We start from the raw sequence: 18,115 nt of genomic DNA on the forward strand, positions 1-18,115 counted from the left end.
GCGGGCAATTTCCTGCTTGTTCCTAGGCTTTGCGTCTCTTCAAGCCTGTGTTTAAGGACTAACCACTTTGCCCAGAAATTGAAAAGCCCGCTTACCAAAGTATGTATCATCCACTTTTCTGCCGCAAAAGAAGAAACAATAGAGAAGGGACGGCTCCTCTGTCCCCACTTTGTAAATGGAGCAGTTGAGAAATCGGAAGTCAAAGCCCTTCAAATTGTCTCAGGAAGCAGGAATTTACTGCGGCATACCTACCTATCTCTAGGGACTAAGGCATACGTTTCCCTCCAGTTTCTAGATAACTAGATATCTAGATGTTCATTTCCCTAGCTCAGCCTGGCGAGCTCTCTGGGGGTGGGGAGGGAGGAAATTATAGGAGGGAAGGGGAGGAGGCGCCTATCCAACACCCTAAGTGTCCCCATGGTGTCAGGAGACCCAGGCTCTCTATGGGGCTCTGGACGTTATACCCTTAATTATAAGGTCCCTTTCTCTATTTATGTATTTTTTCATAAGGTCCCTTTAAATACTCTGTCCCTTACCTGAGTCCCGCCCAGGGCAGGTAATAAAAAACCCCGCCCCTCTTGCCTGGAACCAGGATTGTGCCGGCTTTAATGAACAAAGTACCCTCTCGTTCCTCTCCCCTCCCCTCTCCCCTGCCCCTCTTCACAGCTGGCCGCAGTTAGCCGAGGAGGCCCCGATTAAGGAGAGGACAGTGCTCACAAGTCTAGGCAGGTAAGTGGATGTCCCTGGAGGCAGAGTTTGGCTTGGGCATCTTGGCGACCTGGCTGTTGGAGCCCCCAAATCCAGGAGTCCAGGATCATTGCCCCCTCCCTCAACTGCTGGATCCCAGGATATGCCCCTCTGGTTTTACTTCTTATATACTCTGATTCTGTGGGTGGAAAGGTTTCCCTGGTACTCAGGCGGTAAAGTATCTACCTACAGTGCAGGAGACCTGGATTCAATCTCTGGGTCAGGAAGATCGCCTGTAGATGGGAATGGCAACCCACTCCAGTGTTCTTGCTTGGGAAATCCCATGGACAGAGGAGCCTGATGGGCTACAGTCCATGAGGTCGCAAAAATGTCAGACACGACTGAGCGACAAACGCTGTAGGTGGATGTGGCAATGGGCACAGAGAGATGGGTATACATGGAGATTATCAGGAAGAAAGGGATCCAATCAATGGAAGTGCTTACGAGCGCCTGCTATGTGCCCAAACCCATGCTGGGTGCTGCATGAACAGCTGGGAAAAAGATAAGCTCCTGGCTCTGGTCTCTGGAGGGACACTGCATTTGCTGAAATCCTGCCTCTGAATCTTGCAAACTGTGTGAACTTGGGCAAGTTCTTTTTCTTCTCTGTGCCTCAGTCTCCTCCTGTATCAAACGGAGATAATAATAGCACTGTGATGAAAATGAAACTGAGTTGATAGAGGTAAATGACCTTGAACAGTCTCTGGTCCAGATTACAGGCCACGTAAGTGTCTGCTCTTATTATAATTCATGGACCACAGAGTCTGATCAGGGAGACCTGGCCTCATTCTTCAGTGGCTGAGGCACTTCTCATCTAACCACACCTGGTTCCTAGTGTCCACAAAATATGAGGGGCCGCCCCTCTGTGCTGCTGCTATACCTGGGATTGGCCACCTGCCTGGACACCTCACCCAGTGGGAAGCAAGGCCGAGGTGAGTGTTGGGGGGAAGAGCCAGCGTCCAGGCACCAACGCCCACCTTCCTCTGGCCCAGGAGAAACCCTGGCTCCAGTCGCCTCCTCCCCAGGACCGCATAGTCTCCGTCCCCTTAAGTTCAGGCTTAAGGGGTAGTACAAACAGGAATGAATCTGCGTGCAATTCAGGAGACCAGGCTTCGATCCCTGGGTCAGGAAGATCTTCTGAAGAAGGGAATGGCAATCTACTCTAGTATTCTTGCTTGGAGAATCCCATGGACAGAGATGCCCGGCGGGCTACGGTCCGTGGGGTCGCAAAGAGTCAGACACAACTGAGCGACTCACACACACACACACACACACACACACACACACACACACACACACACACATACATGTGTCCTCAGTCCTAGGATACCTCCGTTTTCTGTCCCTTATGTCTTTTGGGTTGCCCTGGAGGCTCAGATGGTAAAGAATCTGCCTCCAATGCAGGAGACCAGGGTTTGATCCCTGGGTCCGGAAGATCCCTTGGAGAAGGGAATGGCTACCCACTCCAGCATCTTTGCCTGGAGAATCTCATGGACAGAGGAACCAGGGCAGGCTACAGTTCGTGGGGTGGCAAAGAGTCAGACACAACTGAGTGACTAATGGCTTGTGTGTCTTTTGGGCCTAGAGGTCTTCCTGGACTCCCCAGAGGCACAGAGCTTCCTGGGCAGCCATAAGCGTGTTCCAAGAGCCAATTACTGGGACCTGGAGTTGTTCACGCCAGGGAACTTGGAACGGGAATGTCGAGAGGAGATATGTTCCTGGGAAGAGGCGCGAGAGTACTTTGAGGACAATATTCTGACGGTGAGGACCTAGGGTCCCCGGAGGAGTCCCCTCTAGGACCTGGGGGTTGGGTCCTGCCCCTCAACTCCCTCTGCCCTCCTGCCTCAGAGATCAGGGCGGGCTGGTCTGGGGGTGTGGAATCTTCCAGTTGATGCTTTTCAGACTTCCCTCTTCCTGCCCATTCAAGGATCGCTTCTGGGAGAGCTACATCTACAATGGTAAAGGAGGTGAGTTGGGAGAGCTCTGTCATCCTGTACAACTAGGGGAAGGCTTTAGCCAGGAGGCTGAACCACCACCCCCCACCCAAAACTGGCTCCCTCCAGATTCCAGGCTCCCTGAGTTCCTGGAGGGAGTTGTCAAAGAAAGCCCTTCCTCTGAGACTAGACCCCTTGCCTCAGAATCCCACTATACCTCACTGGGGGGAGGTCCCCTGTTCCCAGGAAGGGGGACAGTTGGAAGGAGAGGTTACAGCCCTGAGGCCTCAGACTCAGAAGCCCCGGCCCACCTGAGCCCATCTTTGGAGTCGAGAGCTTCAGCAGCTTGGTTGCTAAGGGGTTGCTCCCTAGCAACGGGGCTGGGGTAGGCCAGTTGTTGGAAGCCTGTGTGTCTTCACCTGCCGGATCAGCCCAGGCCTAACCCCAACCCCTCCTCTGAGTTCTGAGGCCCCCGTGGTGGCTGCAGCCTTGTTGCTAAGGGGGGGGGGGTGCTCCTTAGCAACCAAGCCTGGCCAGGCCGGACCAAAGAAGCCAGCAGCACTCACTACCTGGTTGGTTCCCCCTCCCCCACAACTCCATCCTGGCTTTGCCCTGGTTGCTAAGGAGGCCTTCTCCCTAGCAACCACACCTAGCCAGGCTCAGGACCCAAGGCCTCCTGCCCACAGGAGGACCCCCCTCCAGGTACCAGGCATCTCACCCCCCTAGTGGTTTGGTTGCTAGGAGTGTATCCTTAGCAACAGGCCCTAAGTCTGGGCTAGAATCCTCACATTGGTTGCTAGGGGAGGTAACTGGTTTGCTACAGGCCTATCAAGGCCTGGTGGCTTCTTGAATCTACCTGAAGCGTGTCCGAATCAGGAAGCGCCACCTTCTGAGTGCAGCTTTTTGCGAAGAGGGCTAAAAGCCTGGGGTTTACTGTTTGAGGAAAGTTCCCCCCAACCCAGTCCTAAAGGAAGCTTCCTCAGCAGCAAGACGTAGCAAGGCCTCAGGAAGCCAGGGTCCTCCCTGTGCCCCACCCCCCTTTTCCTCAGATATGAAACCTTGATTGCTAAAGGCACTTCACCTTAGCCAAGGGTCCACATGAGTCCTAAACCCCATCACTCTGTGACTGAGAGGGGATGTCCGCCTTGACAGATGAGTTTTTCTGACCTGTCTGGTGAGGCCCCGCCCCTCTGTGGGCTGGTTGGTAAAAGGGACTGCATTCCAGAGGGGACAGGGTTGCCAGATAAAATACAGGATTGCTCCCCGCCCTACACCCCCAGTTAAATTTGAATCTCAAATACACAGGGATAATTTTTTTTTTAGTATATCTCATATATTCCATGAGACATACTTATACAAAAAAGTTACTCATTGTTTATCTAAAATTCACATTTAACTGGGTCTCCTCATTATTATTTGCTAAAATCTGGCAGTACTCAGCATGGGGGCTCAGAAAATTGTCTATCTGAACTCCCTACTTTAACTAAGTATGTCAACTGCAAACAACCCCCACCCCTCCACCCCCCACAGGACGTGGACGAGTGGATGTCGCAAGCCTGGCTGTGGGGCTGACAGTAGGCATTGTGCTCATCATCCTGGCCGGCCTAGGAGCCTTCTGGTATCTACATGGCCGTCGGGGGCGCAGGCAGCATTCCTGTCCTCAAGAGTAAGAGGGCTTTGGGGGCTTTAGAGCTTTAGAGCAGGGTGAGCAGGGGAGGGAGGGTCATCCTAAGGAGACGGACCAAATCGTGGGCAGGTGGGTACTGCTGAAAGATCTGAGGAGATCGTCCTGTGAAGAGTCTGTGAGATTCTGTGTCTGGTTGCGGCATCCGATTATATCCACAGTGCTTGGCACCAAATAGGGAGTCCGTCAATATTTGCTGCCTGGCTGTCTTTGCAGTACCCGGTTTACCAGTGACCTTCATCCTGTGGATGTTGTATCTGATGAGGCTTCAACCTGTGGTCTGTGGGTGTCTGTGGGACGTCAGTTTCTGGGGTGACAGGATGAGGCTGTCTTTGTGTGTGTGTCCGTGTGAGTTGTCTAGGTGTGTCTTTCTCAGTGGCAGAGTGTCAGAGAGTGCTCGAGCATCCGTCTCGAAGTGGAGTGGATTTGGAGGTTTCCAGGAAGAGTTTGTTGGAAGAGTGGATCTGGGAAATTTGCGCCTGAGTGTTTCTCTGTTGTGTCTGTTTCTTGTGTGTGTCTGCCTGCTTCTCTGCAGGACTGTTTCTCCATGACTCTGCCTGTATTGGGGCACATGTGTCTGTGAATAAGCCTGTCTCAGCAACTGTTGATTTCTGTGCCTGCCTGTCATTGCGTGGTGCTTTTCTGTGTGCAGAGTTCAGTTGAAGGTGACCCTCTTTTTCCCTGGTCTATCTCCCTTACTCTGTCCCCCTACCACCCTCAGAGATTCGGTCTCCCTAAGTCTGACCTTCTCCCAAGGTTTTCTCTCCTGTAGGTTTCCCCTGCTAACAGTGCACCTTCTGTCCCCAGTGTCGAACTCATTAGGCCCCTTAGCGATCTGAGCCCGCAGACGCCCCAGCCTCCACCCTCACCTCCAGGCCTCCCGACCTACGAGCAGGCGCTGGCTGCCTCAGGGGTGCACGACGCACCTCCACCCCCCTACACAAGGTATGGGGCTGGGCTTCGGCCTGGGGGCGGGGCGCAGAGGGAGGGCACGGCCCGGGGAGGGGCATAGGCTTAGGGGCGGGACTTAGAATTTTGAGCTTATTATCCAGGGAGAGGCTTGGAGAACGGAGGCGTGGTCCAGCTGTGTGTGTGTGTGTGTGGAATATTATAGGAGGGTGGGTCTTGTGTGTGTGTGTATGTCTGGTATATTACAGGAGGGTGGGTCTTGAACCCAGAGGGTCCGGGATTGGCTGAGACACCCAGGGCGGGTCGAAGTGGTCTTGGTTGATGGGGCAAAAACAGCCGGGCCTTTGACTCCGCTGTTATCCTCCCCCTGCAGTCTCAGGAGACACAGCTGAAGAGCGGCTTCGGAGCGGAGCAGGGGTTCTCTGAACCGTGCCCCAGATTCGCACCGGATTCCGGAAACCCCCAGGCCTCTTAAACTCCGGAGCTGAGCTCGGAGGGGTGATGGGAGTAGGGGTCGTCCGGCCCGAGGCCTACCCTAGCACACGTGTTTCCGCTGCGTACGGATACACGCAAGTTCCCAGGCAACGTGTTCCCGCGTCCCGGCCCCTCGCAGGCCTCCACGGTCTTCTGACCTGGGGGTATCCGCCAGCCCCGCCCCCGGGGTAGGAGTGCGTGAAAACTCGGACCCAGGAGCGCAGTCCGGGTGCACAGACTCGCATGTGAGAGGGTGTGACACGGCCATCGCCCTCAGTGTCACGAACCACGGACACGCAGAGACTCGTTTGTGCACACGCGTGTTTCCCTGCGCTCCCCCTGCGCGCACAGGGGCACTTTGCAATCCAGGAAAAGATGGGGGGGGTGCGTATTGCAAGCGGGCTTGGTTGGGGGCACGATCGCGCTGCACCTGGGGGACTGGAGTTGAGCTCTTTCCCCAAATAAAAACATCTTGGAAGAGATGCAAGAGTGAAATAATGCAAAAATTAAAAAGAAAATCAAATAAACTGAACTGCGTTCCCAGGCGCGTCTGCGCACGGCGGAGCTGGCTTTCTGTACAAACGCTGCACCCTACACCCCCAGGCCCTGCTAGCGCCCTGTGTCTGCCTCTCTCTCTCTCTCTCTCTCTCTCTCTCTCTTTTTTTTTTTTGCATTTGCACGGGATTGTGGGAGGAAGCGGAGCGCAGCCAGACACCCCGCCGCCCGCCCCCCCTTCCCCTCCCCCCTCCCCCAGCCGCCTTGTGCAAAGATGGCTGCACCGTGAGCGCAGAGGAGGAGGAGGCGGCGGCGGCGGCGGCGAGAGCGAGCACCCAGAGCCCGCACCCACCCCGGGGCCGCCCGGGACGCCCCCTCCTGAGCGCGCGCCCCCCCTTCTCTCTTGCAAGGGCCGGGGCAAAGGCGGAGACAGCGGGGTCCCTCCTCCCCCCTCTTTCCCTCCAGGGGGAACCCCCCTTCCCCCCTCCTTGGCTCGGCGGCTGCACCCCCTCCCTTGCCCGCCCCTCCGCCCCTGTCCCCTCCCTCCCCCGCCCGGGGCCTTCCCGGGCCTTCGGCGGCTGCAAAGAAAAAGAGAGAGAGAGAGAGAGAGAGAGAGAAGGGGAAAAAAAAGCAACAGCGGAGGGAGAGGCGGCGGAGGAGAGCGCGCGCGCGCCCCCTCCCTCCCCCCTCCCTCCCCCTCCCCCAATTTCCACCGCGGCCAATTCATGGACAGGAACTACCCCAGCGCCGGCTTCGGGGACCCGCTCGGCGCCGGGGCGGGATGGAGTTACGAGAGGTCAGCGAAAGCTAGGTAAGGAGCCGGGGGTGGCCTGGAGGAAGGGGCCAAGGGGTGGGGGCCCAGCCCGGCCGGGCCCGCCCGGCTACGCGTGCATCGCAAACTCCCCTCCGGCTTGCAAGGGAGCGGCCTTCCTCGGTTTGCAACAACGCCGCCGCCCCAGTTTGCAAATTGCAAACTCCGCCAAAGCCAGCTCCGGCATGCAAAGAGAAAGATGCAGCGGGGAAATGGGGGTGCAAAACAATTTCAGACAGAGAGGCCTTGGGAAGGTGGGAGGGACTGGCGAAGCAAGGCCTGGATTTCCCCCCATCCTTGGATTCCCGGCTTGCTGACCCCTCCCCCTCGCGCCCCAGGCTCTACTCTTGCAAAGGTGGGAAGGAAAAGAGAATGAGAACGCAGACCTGGGGGGCGCGCCCCCCCCAGATCCTATTGTTCCGGGACTGCGCGAGGCCGCGCTACGCGGGGGCCCCCCCCCAGAAATTCCGCGAGCTGAGTGGGCACGGGGCCCCGCCCCCTTCCTAAGCTGGGGTTCTGTGTATGTAAGGGGGGGGGGTCCTGGCATCAGAGACACGCCCCCTTGAGCTCCCCCACCCGCAGAGAGAATCCTAGTTGATGGCGAGGAGTGGAGTGTTTGACCTCTTGAGTCGGGGCCATGGATGGGGGCCGCTGCATAGGAAGACGAGGCTGTTTCTCCAGTGTGTGGTTGTGTGTGTGAGCGTGGGCCTAAGCGTACATAGCTGGCAGCCAGTTCACCTGCGAATCTGCCCCTTTTCTGCTGTTCGTGTCACGCCCTCACTCTTTACCTGCCCCCTGCCCCCCTCCCCCCACACACCTGGGTTTCCCAGCCTGGCAGGACAGGACCCCACGTGAGTTAGTATTTTCCATGTGGGACTCCTCACTCTGTATCTTTCCCCACGAGTGAGTTGAATACTGGTTTTCACACATACCTGGCCTTGCACGGGCCCATGCATCTGAACCTCAACCCGGGGGATGGACGACGTTCATGTTCACACTTGTACCTGGTACTTTCCCGGAGTCCTATCCTCTCCCCACCTCCCCCATCCTTGCTGTTGGGGAACAATCTGCTGCTGCCCCTGGCTCGGTTTGCACCATTCGTGAGGTTCAGGGCCTCTGTTCCCACGTGTCTGAAGAAGAGGGGGCGTCCCTCGGGGGTTGGCCCCAGGGCTTTGTGTCACCTACAGGGTGGGGGCCCTGGGAGCAAACTCCCTGTTTTCAACTTAAGACACTTTTCCCTGACTCTTCAGCCTGTCTGTCTCCTTCCTGTGCATGTCTGTGAGGCTCTCTGGGATCTATTTACTGGGGCTCGAGTGGGGATCATCTTTGAAGTTGGGGACCCCGATTCCCTTGTCTTTCCTTTATGGCCCAAGGTTCCTGAGGATAACCCCCAGTCAGCTGGAAGATTCTCCCGAACTCCCTGGGGGATTTGCTGAGTTCCTCACTCCGAGGGCAGCTTCGGAGGAAACCCTAACACCTCCCTCCCCCCCCTACCCCCCAGCTTGGTCTATGGCAGCTCCAGGACCTCACACCCCGAGACGGACATCTTACACCGCCAGGCCTACGCGGCCCCCCACCCACTGCAAAGCTATGCCACCAACCACCACCCGGCAGGTACGGCCCTTGTCCCGCCCCTCCTGGCCCTCCCTCCGAAGCGGCTGATTGGCTGCTGAAAGTTCCACCCTTCCTAATTGGCTGTGCCCTCCGTCCTGGCTCGCCCCTTGCCTCTTCTTCCCTGATTGGTGGTTCTGAGGCTGGTCAATTTCTCGCCGGATTCGTCCGCCCCCGTTTCTGGTCCCGCCTCTTTCGCTCCAATTGGTCCGGTCCTCTCAGCCCCCAAATCCCACCTTCTCTTCCAGGCTTTTCCGCCTCTCCAGCCCACCCCGGTGCCTTCCCTCTGGATTTGTCCATCCTCTTGGTTCCCTGAATTCTTTCTTCCTGATTCCCTTTCTTCCTGATTGGCTCCGATTCTTGGACCTCCCCCTCCTCCCTTAGATTTGCCTGATTCTTCTGTGACCGGGCCTCTAGTACCTCGGATTGGTTCTCCTTTGATCCTGCCGCTTCCTTTACTAAATGGATCACCAACCAGGCTGTTGTCCAGTTTGACCCTACGACCCTCTTGGTTGGCTCCTTCCCTTTATCCCTCCCCCCCCCTTTTTTTTTAAATCCGGACCCTCTCACTTGGACTCAACCCCTTTCGACTTGTTCTCTGGTTCTTCCAGTGGCTCCAGTATCACCCCATCTCTTCCCCTTCCTTGTTAGAATTGCCTAACTCCTTTGCCCTCCCTTGGACGGTAGGAACTCTGTTTCTCCCACTTTTTTTCACTTCTGGATATTTCTACTCCTTTGTCTACCTTTCCCCTCCTGGGCTCCCTGCCCTTAGGATTGCATCCTATTCCATCCTGCTTACTGTCTCCTTGTCTCTGCCTACTTTCTCCTCTTTGAATCTGCACCTTCCATCCAACCCCCTTTCCTGACCCAACTTGCCTTTGGCTTGCTCTTTTCCCCTTTAAACCTTGCCCTATCCCCCACCTAGCTGACTCAACCCCCGCCCCAACCCTTGCCAGGCCTCTCTGGACTCTTCGACACTGGCCTCCATCACGCAGGCTCAGCAGGGCCCGACGCCTCCGTCATGAACCTCATCTCGGCCCTGGAGTCCCGGGGTCCCCAGCCTGGCCCTTCTGCCTCCTCTCTCCTCTCCCAGTTCCGCAGTCCTTCCTGGCAAACAGGTAAGCCCGCTGCCAGCCCAGGAGGGCCAGGGTGGGGCTGGCTTGTGGTCGACTCTCACCTGTGGTCTCCTCCTTCATTCATCCCTAGCCATGCACACGCCAGGCCCCACGGAGCTCTTCATCTCAGGCGCCCTGCCCGGTTCCAGCACATTTCCATCCTCCTCCGCCCTGTCGGCTTATCAGCACCCGGCTTCCTTTGGCAGCCGCCCCTTTCCAGTTCCCTCTTCCCTCAGCCTCCAGGATCCCCCATTTAGTCCCCCAGCTAATGGGCTCCTGTCCCCTCATGACGTGCTGCACCTGAAGCCCTCGCAGGCACCCACGGTGCCCTCCTCGCTAGGTTTTGAGCGCCTGGCGGGGGGTGGTGTCCTGGGGCCCGCTGGTCTTGGCCCAGCCCAAACCCCACCTTACCGCCCTGGTCCCCCAGACCCACCCCCACCTCCTCGCCACCTCCCGACTCAGTTCAACCTGTTGGCTTCCTCTTCCGCTGCCGCTGCTGCTGCTGCTGAACAGTCCTCTCCACAGCTCTACAACTTTTCGGGTGCTGCCCCCGGCCCGCCGCCCTCCGAGCGGGCCCTGCCCCGCCAGGACACCGTCATCAAGCACTACCAGCGGCCTGCCAGTGCCCAGCCCCCCCCACCCCCACCCCCAGCCCATGCCCTCCAGCACTACCTGAGCTGTGGAGGCAGCTACGCCTCCATGGGCCATCGGGCCAACTTGGCCTGCAGCCCGCTGGGCGGTGGGGAACCCTCCCCTGGCGCTGGTGAGCCTAGCAAAGCTGGGCCCAGTGGAGCCACGGCCGGGGCATCGGGCAGGGCTGCGGGCCCTGAGGCAGCCGGAGGAGGTGGGGCAGGGGGTGGCGGTGGAGGTTACCGCCCCATCATTCAGTCGCCTGGTTACAAGACGGGCAAAGGTGGTTATGGGGCAGCTGCGGGCAGTGCCAGTAGGCCCCCACCAGCCCGTTCAACCGCCACGCCCAAATGCCAGAGCCTAGGTGGGCCAGCAGCGGCCTATGCCACTGGGAAGGCCTCGGGGGCTGGAGGGGCCGGAGGCCAGGCCTATTCCCCCGGTCAGCCCCAAGGGCTTCTAGGACCCCAGGCCTATGGGCAGGGGTTCGGAGGGGGTCAAGCACAGGACTTGAGCAAAGGCCCTAGCTACTCAGGGGGTCCCCAGCAGCCCCCGAGTGGTCCTCCGCCTCCTGGCCTAGCCACGTGTCAGAGCTATTCCCCAGACCAGCTGCAGGGGCAGCTGTACGGGGTGCAGGGTGAACCGTACCCGGGGCCAGCTGCCCACTCCCAGGGTCTGCCCACGGCCAGCCCCTCGCTCAGCTACAGTACTGGCCATTCCCCAGCACTCTCGGGCCATGGAGGCGGTTGGGGGCCCAGCTCCCTGGGGGGCGGCGGAGAGGCCAGCCCTTCTCACATCATCCGCCCGCTACAGTCACCACCTGCCCCTGGCCGCCCACCCGGAGTTGGCTCTCCAGGAGCCCCTGGCAAATACCTGAGCTCCGTCCTGGCCTCAGCCCCGTTCCTGGCACCCCCAGGGGCCAGCAGCTATGCAGCTGGAGCAGGTGGCTACAAGGGCAAGGGGGACGGCTCCGAGCTGCTGGCGGGCCCTGGTGGGCCTCCTGCTGAGCGCACGGAGGATGAAGAATTCCTCATTCAGCACCTCCTCCAGGCGCCCAGCCCCCCGCGGACCTCAGGGGCAGATGGCCTGGTGGGCGAAGACGGGGCAGCAGATGCTTCCAAGGGACTTGGGGGGAGTGGTGGGGCTGGGGGTCCCCCAGGCACACCCTATGAGCTGGCCAAGGAAGACCCCCAGCGGTACCATCTGCAGAGCGTCATCCGGACCAGCGCCAGCCTTGACGAGGGTGCCACCGCAGCCCTGGAGCTGGGCCTGGGGCGGCTGAAGGAGAAGAAGAAAGGGCCAGAACGGGGTGGCGAGACCCCCGAGGGGCTGGCCACCTCAGTTGTCCACTATGGGGCAGGTGCCAAGGAGCTGGGGGCCTTCCTCCAAAAGAGCCCTCCGCCCCCGCAACCCACGGCCCAGTCGGCCCAGTCTGCCCCCCATGGCCTCCTCCTAGAGGCGGGGGGCCCCGACCTCCCTCTGGTGCTGCCGCCCCCTCCTCCCCAGCTGCTCCCCTCGGTCCTCAGCCACGCTCCCAGCCCCTCCTCCAGTGCTCCCAAAGTCGGCGTCCACCTCCTTGAGCCGGCCACCCGAGATGGGGCACCCCAGCCGCCCCCGCCACCTCCCCCACCCCCACCGCCCATGCCCCTCCAGCTTGAGGCCCACCTCCGCAGCCATGGCCTAGAGCCTGGTGCCCCTAGCCCCCGTCTGCGGCCGGAGGAGAGCCTGGAGCCGCCTGGTGCCATGCAAGAATTGCTGGGGGCCCTGGAGCCGCTACCTGCTGGGCCCGGTGACACTGGTGTGGGCCCACCCAACACTGAGGGCAAGGATCCCTCCGGTGCCTACCGCAGCCCCAGCCCGCAAGGCACCAAGGCCCCCCGCTTCGTGCCACTCACCTCCATCTGCTTCCCTGACTCCTTGCTCCAAGACGAGGAGCGCAGTTTCTTCCCCACCATGGAGGAGATGTTCGGCGGAGGGCCGGCGGATGACTATGGCAAGGCTGGGCCGCCCGAGGACGACGGTGATCCCAAGGCGGGCACTGGGCCGCCCCCTGGCCCCCCTGCCTATGATCCCTATGGGCCCTACTGCCCTGGCCGGGCATCCGGAGCCGGCCCTGAGACTCCGGGCATGGGCCTGGACCCCAACAAGCCACCCGAGCTGCCCTCCACAGTCAACGCTGAGCCTCTGGGCCTGATCCAGAGCGGGCCGCACCAGGCAGCCCCCCCGCCCCCGCCTCCCCCTCCGCCACCGCCGCCCCCTGCCTCGGAGCCCAAGGGAGGCCTGACCTCGCCCATCTTCTGCTCTACCAAGCCAAAGAAGCTGCTCAAGACGTCCTCTTTCCACCTGCTGCGGCGCCGCGACCCCCCCTTCCAGACGCCCAAGAAACTGTATGCCCAGGAGTATGAGTTTGAGGCCGACGAGGACAAAGCCGACGTGCCCGCCGACATCCGCCTCAACCCCCGGCGCCTGCCTGACCTCGTGTCCAGCTGCCGCTCCCGCCCGGCTCTCTCCCCGTTGGGTGATATTGACTTCTGTCCACCCAACCCAGGCCCGGACGGCCCCCGGCGTAGAGGTCGAAAACCCACCAAGGCCAAGCGTGATGGGCCGCCCCGGCCCCGCGGGAGACCCCGGATTCGCCCACTGGAGGTCCCCACCACTGCCGGGCCAGCCTCAGCCTCCGCACCTGCTGATGGGGCCAAGAAACCTCGGGGCCGGGGCCGGGGCCGGGGCAGGAAGGCCGAGGAGGCGGGGGGCACACGGCTGGAGCCCCTGAAACCACTGAAGGTGAGGGGGAGTAGGACCATGATGCCTGGGGGTTGGGGCCACATTTGAGGTTCTTGGGCAGGATGGAGAATGTGGTATGAACTAACTCCCAGGAGAAAATGAATCAGAGGGCTCAAACTCCAGAGTTCCATGCTTGGAGAGATCTGAGAGTTGAAATTTGTGTGTCCAGAGGGAGGCTGGGAGTTAGTGCTTGTTTTCTTAGGTTTTAGGTCCCGCAGGACTATTGATTGTGGGAGTCCTGGGTTCCTGGGTCTTGTGGGAGGGGGTCAGTGAGTAATGAGGGAGGAATATCAGTCCTGTCATTCTAGAATCTGAGCAAAAGGGTCTGTGGGCTTGCGTTCCAGGTCTGCAGGCTGAGAATGCTGAGAATTTGAACTTCGTAGTCTTAAGCAGGGAGAGGCCTGCCTGGGGCCCCAGACTCCTGAGTCAGAGGGAGGAGGGAACTTAGGGGCTGGGACACGTGGGCTCTGACTGCCCACTGCCCCCACATCTAGATCAAGCTGTCTGTGCCCAAGGCCGGCGAGGGTCTGGGAGCCTCCTCGGGTGATGCCGTGTCGGGAGCTGACCACAACAGCCTGGACTCCAGCCTCACTCGGGAGAAGATCGAGGCCAAGATCAAGGAGGTGGAGGAGAAGCAGCCTGAGATGAAGTCCGGCTTCATGGCTTCATTCCTAGACTTTCTCAAGTCAGGCAAGCGCCATCCACCACTCTACCAGGCTGGCCTGACACCCCCGCTCAGCCCCCCTAAGAGTGTGCCGCCCACTGTGCCGGCCCGGGGCCTGCCTCCCCAGCCCCCCACCACCCCCACTGTGCCACACCCCCCACCCGCCAGCGCCTTCGGGCTGGGGGGCGCGCTGGAGGCCGCAGAGAGCGAGGGGCTGGGGCTCGGCTGCCCTTCGCCCTGTAAACGGCTGGACGAGGAGCTGAAGCGGAACCTGGAGACCCTGCCCTCCTTCTCCTCTGACGAGGAAGACTCTGTTGCCAAGAACCGGGACCTCCAGGAGAGCATCTCCTCAGCCATCTCTGCTCTCGATGACCCGCCGCTGGCCGGGCCTAAGGACGCCTCCACTCCGGATGGGCCCCCCTTGGCTGCAGAGGCTGCGGTCCCCGGGCCACCCCCGCTCCCGGGGCTCCCCAGCGCCAGCAGCAGTGGCACACCTGGTAAGAGCTGGGAAGGGAGTCTGTGGGGGCAGGCCAGGGATTCCCCAAGATTCAGGGCTCAGGTCTGATGGTATAGATTACACGCTGGTCAGCATAGGTTATAAGTGATGGGGACAGGTGGGTGACAGGGTCGGAGAGAGCCTTTAATACTGATGAGGGGACATGGGATGTGAGAAGACCTCTAGGGGTTAGAGATTTATGACAGAGGACAGGAGAAGGTCTGGGGGAGCAGACAGATTTGCAGAGGGTTGGTTAAAGAAACATGCATCAACAACGACTAGTCAGATTGTGGGGTGTGGGGCATCAGGAAAGGCTAGGGGTACAGTCAGGTCTGAATGGCATTCAGTCCTGAGAGGGCGTGTTGGACAAAATTTCAGGGGCTTTGATAGGGGCATTGGGGATGAAAGAGATGAGGTTTGGGGGAGGGTGTTTGGAGCAGTGAATGAGGAGGCTTGGGTGCTCAGAGGAATCTTATGGAATGGTGACGTCTTCTGGAAGGTGGGAAATGGGGAGTAAGACAGTGAGAGACTAAAAGGAAAGCATCGGGGAAGAGATGGGAAACACTGGCAAGTTCTATGCAGAGTGTCTGGATCGGCTGTAATGGGAGAGCATCAGAGGAAGAGAGGGCCTTGGAAGGGTCAGGAAGGCTCACAGCTAAGGACCCAAGGATGGATCAAAAGCAGTTTGAGGAGTCAGGAGATCTCAAGGTGTTGGGCTGGGCCGGTGGGGATGTTTCAAATATCATGGGTGTTTAACAGGAAAGAGAGGGCATTGGCAATTCGAGAGTGAAGAGCAGGCTGAGGAAAGGAAAGCAAAGGGGAGAGCTTGGATAGAGGAGGATGAAATCTCCGAGGAGATAAGGAACAGGTATACAGAGGGGATGACCCAGGAGGGACACTAACGAATGGAAAGTAAGCACAAGACTGGGGCCTCAAAACAGCAAAGGTAATTCTGGACTACAGTGGACTCTGGGAGCCCATTTCAGGGGCTCAGAATCCCCACTGGAGTTTCAGGGAGGGGTGCTGGTGTGGCAGAAGGATTGCTGGGGAGTTGAGTGGCAATAAGGAAGGAGCCGAGGGGCTGTTGGCACAGGGAGGGACATTCAGGGACAAGAGCAGAGGTGCTGGGATGGCGAATGCTATTCAGAGACTGGGGGGCAGGGTAGGGCCAGATTTGTAGGGGCCAGGCTAGGGAGCCAGGAGGGGGCTTTGATGGGACCAGAGAGGCCTCCTGGCCATTGTGGTAGGGGACACTGAGTAATGCAGAACTGTCCTATGACACTGGGGGTCTGCGGAGACCGGGGGAAGATGAGGACCAGAGTGGCGTGTCTGCCTGAGTGCCTAGTCGATCAGTCATGTCCGACTCTTTGTGATCCCCTGGACTGTAGCCCGCCAGGCTCCTCTGTCCATGGGGATTCACCAGGCAAGAATACTGGAGTGGGTTGCCATGCCCTCCTCCAGGGATCTTCCCAACCCAGGATCAAACCCAGGTCTCCCGCGTTGCAGATGGATTATTTACCATCTGAGCCACCAAGGAAGCCTATTCAGACATTGGAAAGAGGAGTTAAAGGAACGGGGGCTTGTTATGGGTGTCAGGGGACGGGGTGGGTGTTGAAGGTCAGGGAGAGGACAGTGAGTGGGTCAGACAGGACCCTCTTTGAAGGAGGAGAAAGGGCAACAGAAGGAATGGGAAGGAGATGGAGGGGGGTTGGGGCCAGAGATGGTTGTTAGGTGAAGAGCTCAGTTTGATCAGGAGGGATGTTGGGGTACAGGGCAGGAAGAGGACTGTGTTGGGACCCCCCCAGAATAGGCTGAGAGACTTCACCGTCAGCAGGTAACAAGTTTGGTGGGGGGGTGGGTTGAGGGGGTGCTCCAGCCCTGATGCCCCTCTCGCCCCAGAGCCCCCGCTGCTGGAGGAGAAGCCCCCGCCCTCGCCGCCTCCCGCCCCGACACCGCAGCCGCCGCCCCCACCGCCAGTCCTGCCCTCTCCACCCCCGCTGGTGGCCCCCGCACCCAGCTCGCCGCCGCCGCCCACTCCAGCCCCGCGGGCCCTGCCGTCGCCGCCTGCCCCCGTGCCGCCGCCGCCACCGCCACCGCCACCGCCGCCGGCCACCGCGCCCCCGCCGCCACCGCCGGAGGAGCCCGCCGCCCCGTCCCCCGAGGACCCGGAGCCACCAGACGCCCGGCCCCTGCACCTGGCCAAGAAGCAGGAGACGGCGGCCGTGTGCGGGGAGACGGACGAGGAGGCGGGTGAGAGCGGCGGGGAGGGCATCTTCCGGGAGCGCGACGAGTTCGTCATCCGCGCTGAGGACATCCCTTCTCTCAAGGTGAGCCCCCCGCCCCGGCGTCGCGGGCGACCAGCGAGCCTGCTGCCTCGGCCGCTGGAGCGGAGCGTTCGCTGAGCGCTTGTTGGATGACAGGCCCGGTGCTGGGGGCTGCATGTACCGCGGTGGCGGGGCCTGCCCCCCTGCACCTCCTGAGACCCGTGGCGGGGCAGGCGGATGGGACCTGCTGGTCAGTGTGGAGAATCCCGGCCTCTGAGCTGTTACTCGGGTGTGTACGCGTATGTCAGCGGTAAATAGGGTGAAATGATTGTTGGCAGTTGTTCCACATACTCTTGCTGTGAGTGTTAGGGTCATACTGAGGGACAAAGCTGAAGCGGGAGCTTCTAACACAAGCTGATGGGTGCTGTAAAGGCTACTTGTCACTTATAGATGGAAAGGTGAGGTACTGATGTGACCCGTACCTTTGAAAACACACACCTGTACAGTCACAGCTGATGGTTTGGGAATGCCTGTGTGTCAGGCCACATCTTAAGCCCTTTTTTTGTTTCTTTTGGCCGCACCATAGGGCATGTAGGATCTTAGTTTTGTGACCAGGGATGGAGCCTGTGCCTCTTGCAGTGGAGGCAGTCTTAACCACTGGAACGCCAGGGAAGTCTGTTAAATACTCTATATACACCAGCCCATTTACTACTTCCAGTTACTTTATACAGGGATTGGAGCACTATGACACACACACACACACACACACACACACACACACACCCCACCCCACCTGGTTTTGGAAATTAAATTTTATTGGCACATGGCCCCGCCCATTTATTTACATATCATATACATAGGCCGCTTTTCCCATCCAATAGCAGAGTGGGGTATTTGCAGCAGAGCTGAGCTGACCCGCAAATCCCAAAATACTTCTTGTCTACTTGTTAGAGAAAAAGTGTACTGACCTGTCCTGTGGTCATTTGTTCATTGAATAAGGTAATTGCATCAGAGGGTTAATGTCAGTGCGGGAGACCTGGGTTCGATCCCTGGGTTGGGAAGATCCCCTAGAGAAGGAAATGGCAACCCACTCCAGTATTCTTGCCTGGAGAATCCCATGGACTGAGGAGCCTGGTGGGTTGCAGTCCATGGGGTCACAAAGAGTCGGACACGACTGAGTGACTTGACTGACTGACTTACTTTTGATAAGGGTAGGTGAATTCAGATGCCTGTGTGGTGCTTCTCACAGGGCATGGGCTAGAAGGAGTTCTCAGTAGGTCAGCAAGTCATGATGGCCCTGGTCAAGATACCAAAGGCTAAGTAAAGCCATTCTTCATGTTGGTTACTGTCACTGACTGGATATTCACTAGGGGGCAGGAACCATGTATCTTAACTTTAATTTCACCTTGGGTGTTGTTTCTTGTCAGTTATAGATAGAGAGGTTGTGGACTGCATTCATTATAAAGATAGACACTATTATTATACTTTGTTACTAAGAGTGTG

General features: G+C 59.1%; 2 protein-coding genes across 2 annotated transcripts in view; both read left to right on the forward strand.

Annotated features, from left to right (window-relative positions):
- The first annotated feature begins 11 nt into the window (after positions 1-11).
- On the forward strand, positions 12-6,167 carry PRRG2 (proline rich and Gla domain 2). Its single transcript, XM_068992690.1, has 8 exons — positions 12-99; positions 667-729; positions 1,580-1,676; positions 2,330-2,505; positions 2,672-2,711; positions 4,209-4,344; positions 5,170-5,307; positions 5,645-6,167. The coding sequence occupies exons 3-8, from the start codon at positions 1,592-1,594 to the stop codon at positions 5,661-5,663; spliced, it is 594 nt and encodes a 197-aa protein (XP_068848791.1). The 5' UTR covers positions 12-99; positions 667-729; positions 1,580-1,591; the 3' UTR covers positions 5,664-6,167.
- Positions 6,168-6,950: 783 nt separating this feature from the next.
- Positions 6,951-18,115, forward strand: part of PRR12 (proline rich 12) — a 28,509-nt gene continuing 17,344 nt past the window's right edge. The window contains exons 1-6 of the mRNA XM_068992125.1: positions 6,951-7,051; positions 8,553-8,665; positions 9,619-9,780; positions 9,869-13,188; positions 13,683-14,349; positions 16,248-16,675. Coding sequence (XP_068848226.1) covers positions 6,966-7,051; positions 8,553-8,665; positions 9,619-9,780; positions 9,869-13,188; positions 13,683-14,349; positions 16,248-16,675 — 4,776 coding nt within the window. The 5' untranslated portion in view covers positions 6,951-6,965. The remainder of the gene's footprint in view (positions 7,052-8,552; positions 8,666-9,618; positions 9,781-9,868; positions 13,189-13,682; positions 14,350-16,247; positions 16,676-18,115) is intronic.

The sequence above is a fragment of the Capricornis sumatraensis genome, chromosome 20, assembly GCF_032405125.1.
Source record: "Capricornis sumatraensis isolate serow.1 chromosome 20, serow.2, whole genome shotgun sequence".
In the NCBI taxonomy this organism is placed as follows: domain Eukaryota; kingdom Metazoa; phylum Chordata; class Mammalia; order Artiodactyla; family Bovidae; genus Capricornis; species Capricornis sumatraensis.

Excerpts from the sequence above, each read along its gene's own strand:
- PRRG2 (XM_068992690.1), top strand. The coding sequence starts at position 1,592 with ATGAGGGGCCGCCCCTCTGTGCTGCTGCTATACCTGGGATTGGCCACC. Across the intron at positions 1,677-2,329 it reads CAGTGGGAAGCAAGGCCGAG|AGGTCTTCCTGGACTCCCCA; the intron begins GTGAGTGTTGGG and ends TTTTGGGCCTAG. Across the intron at positions 2,712-4,208 it reads CATCTACAATGGTAAAGGAG|GACGTGGACGAGTGGATGTC; the intron begins GTGAGTTGGGAG and ends CACCCCCCACAG.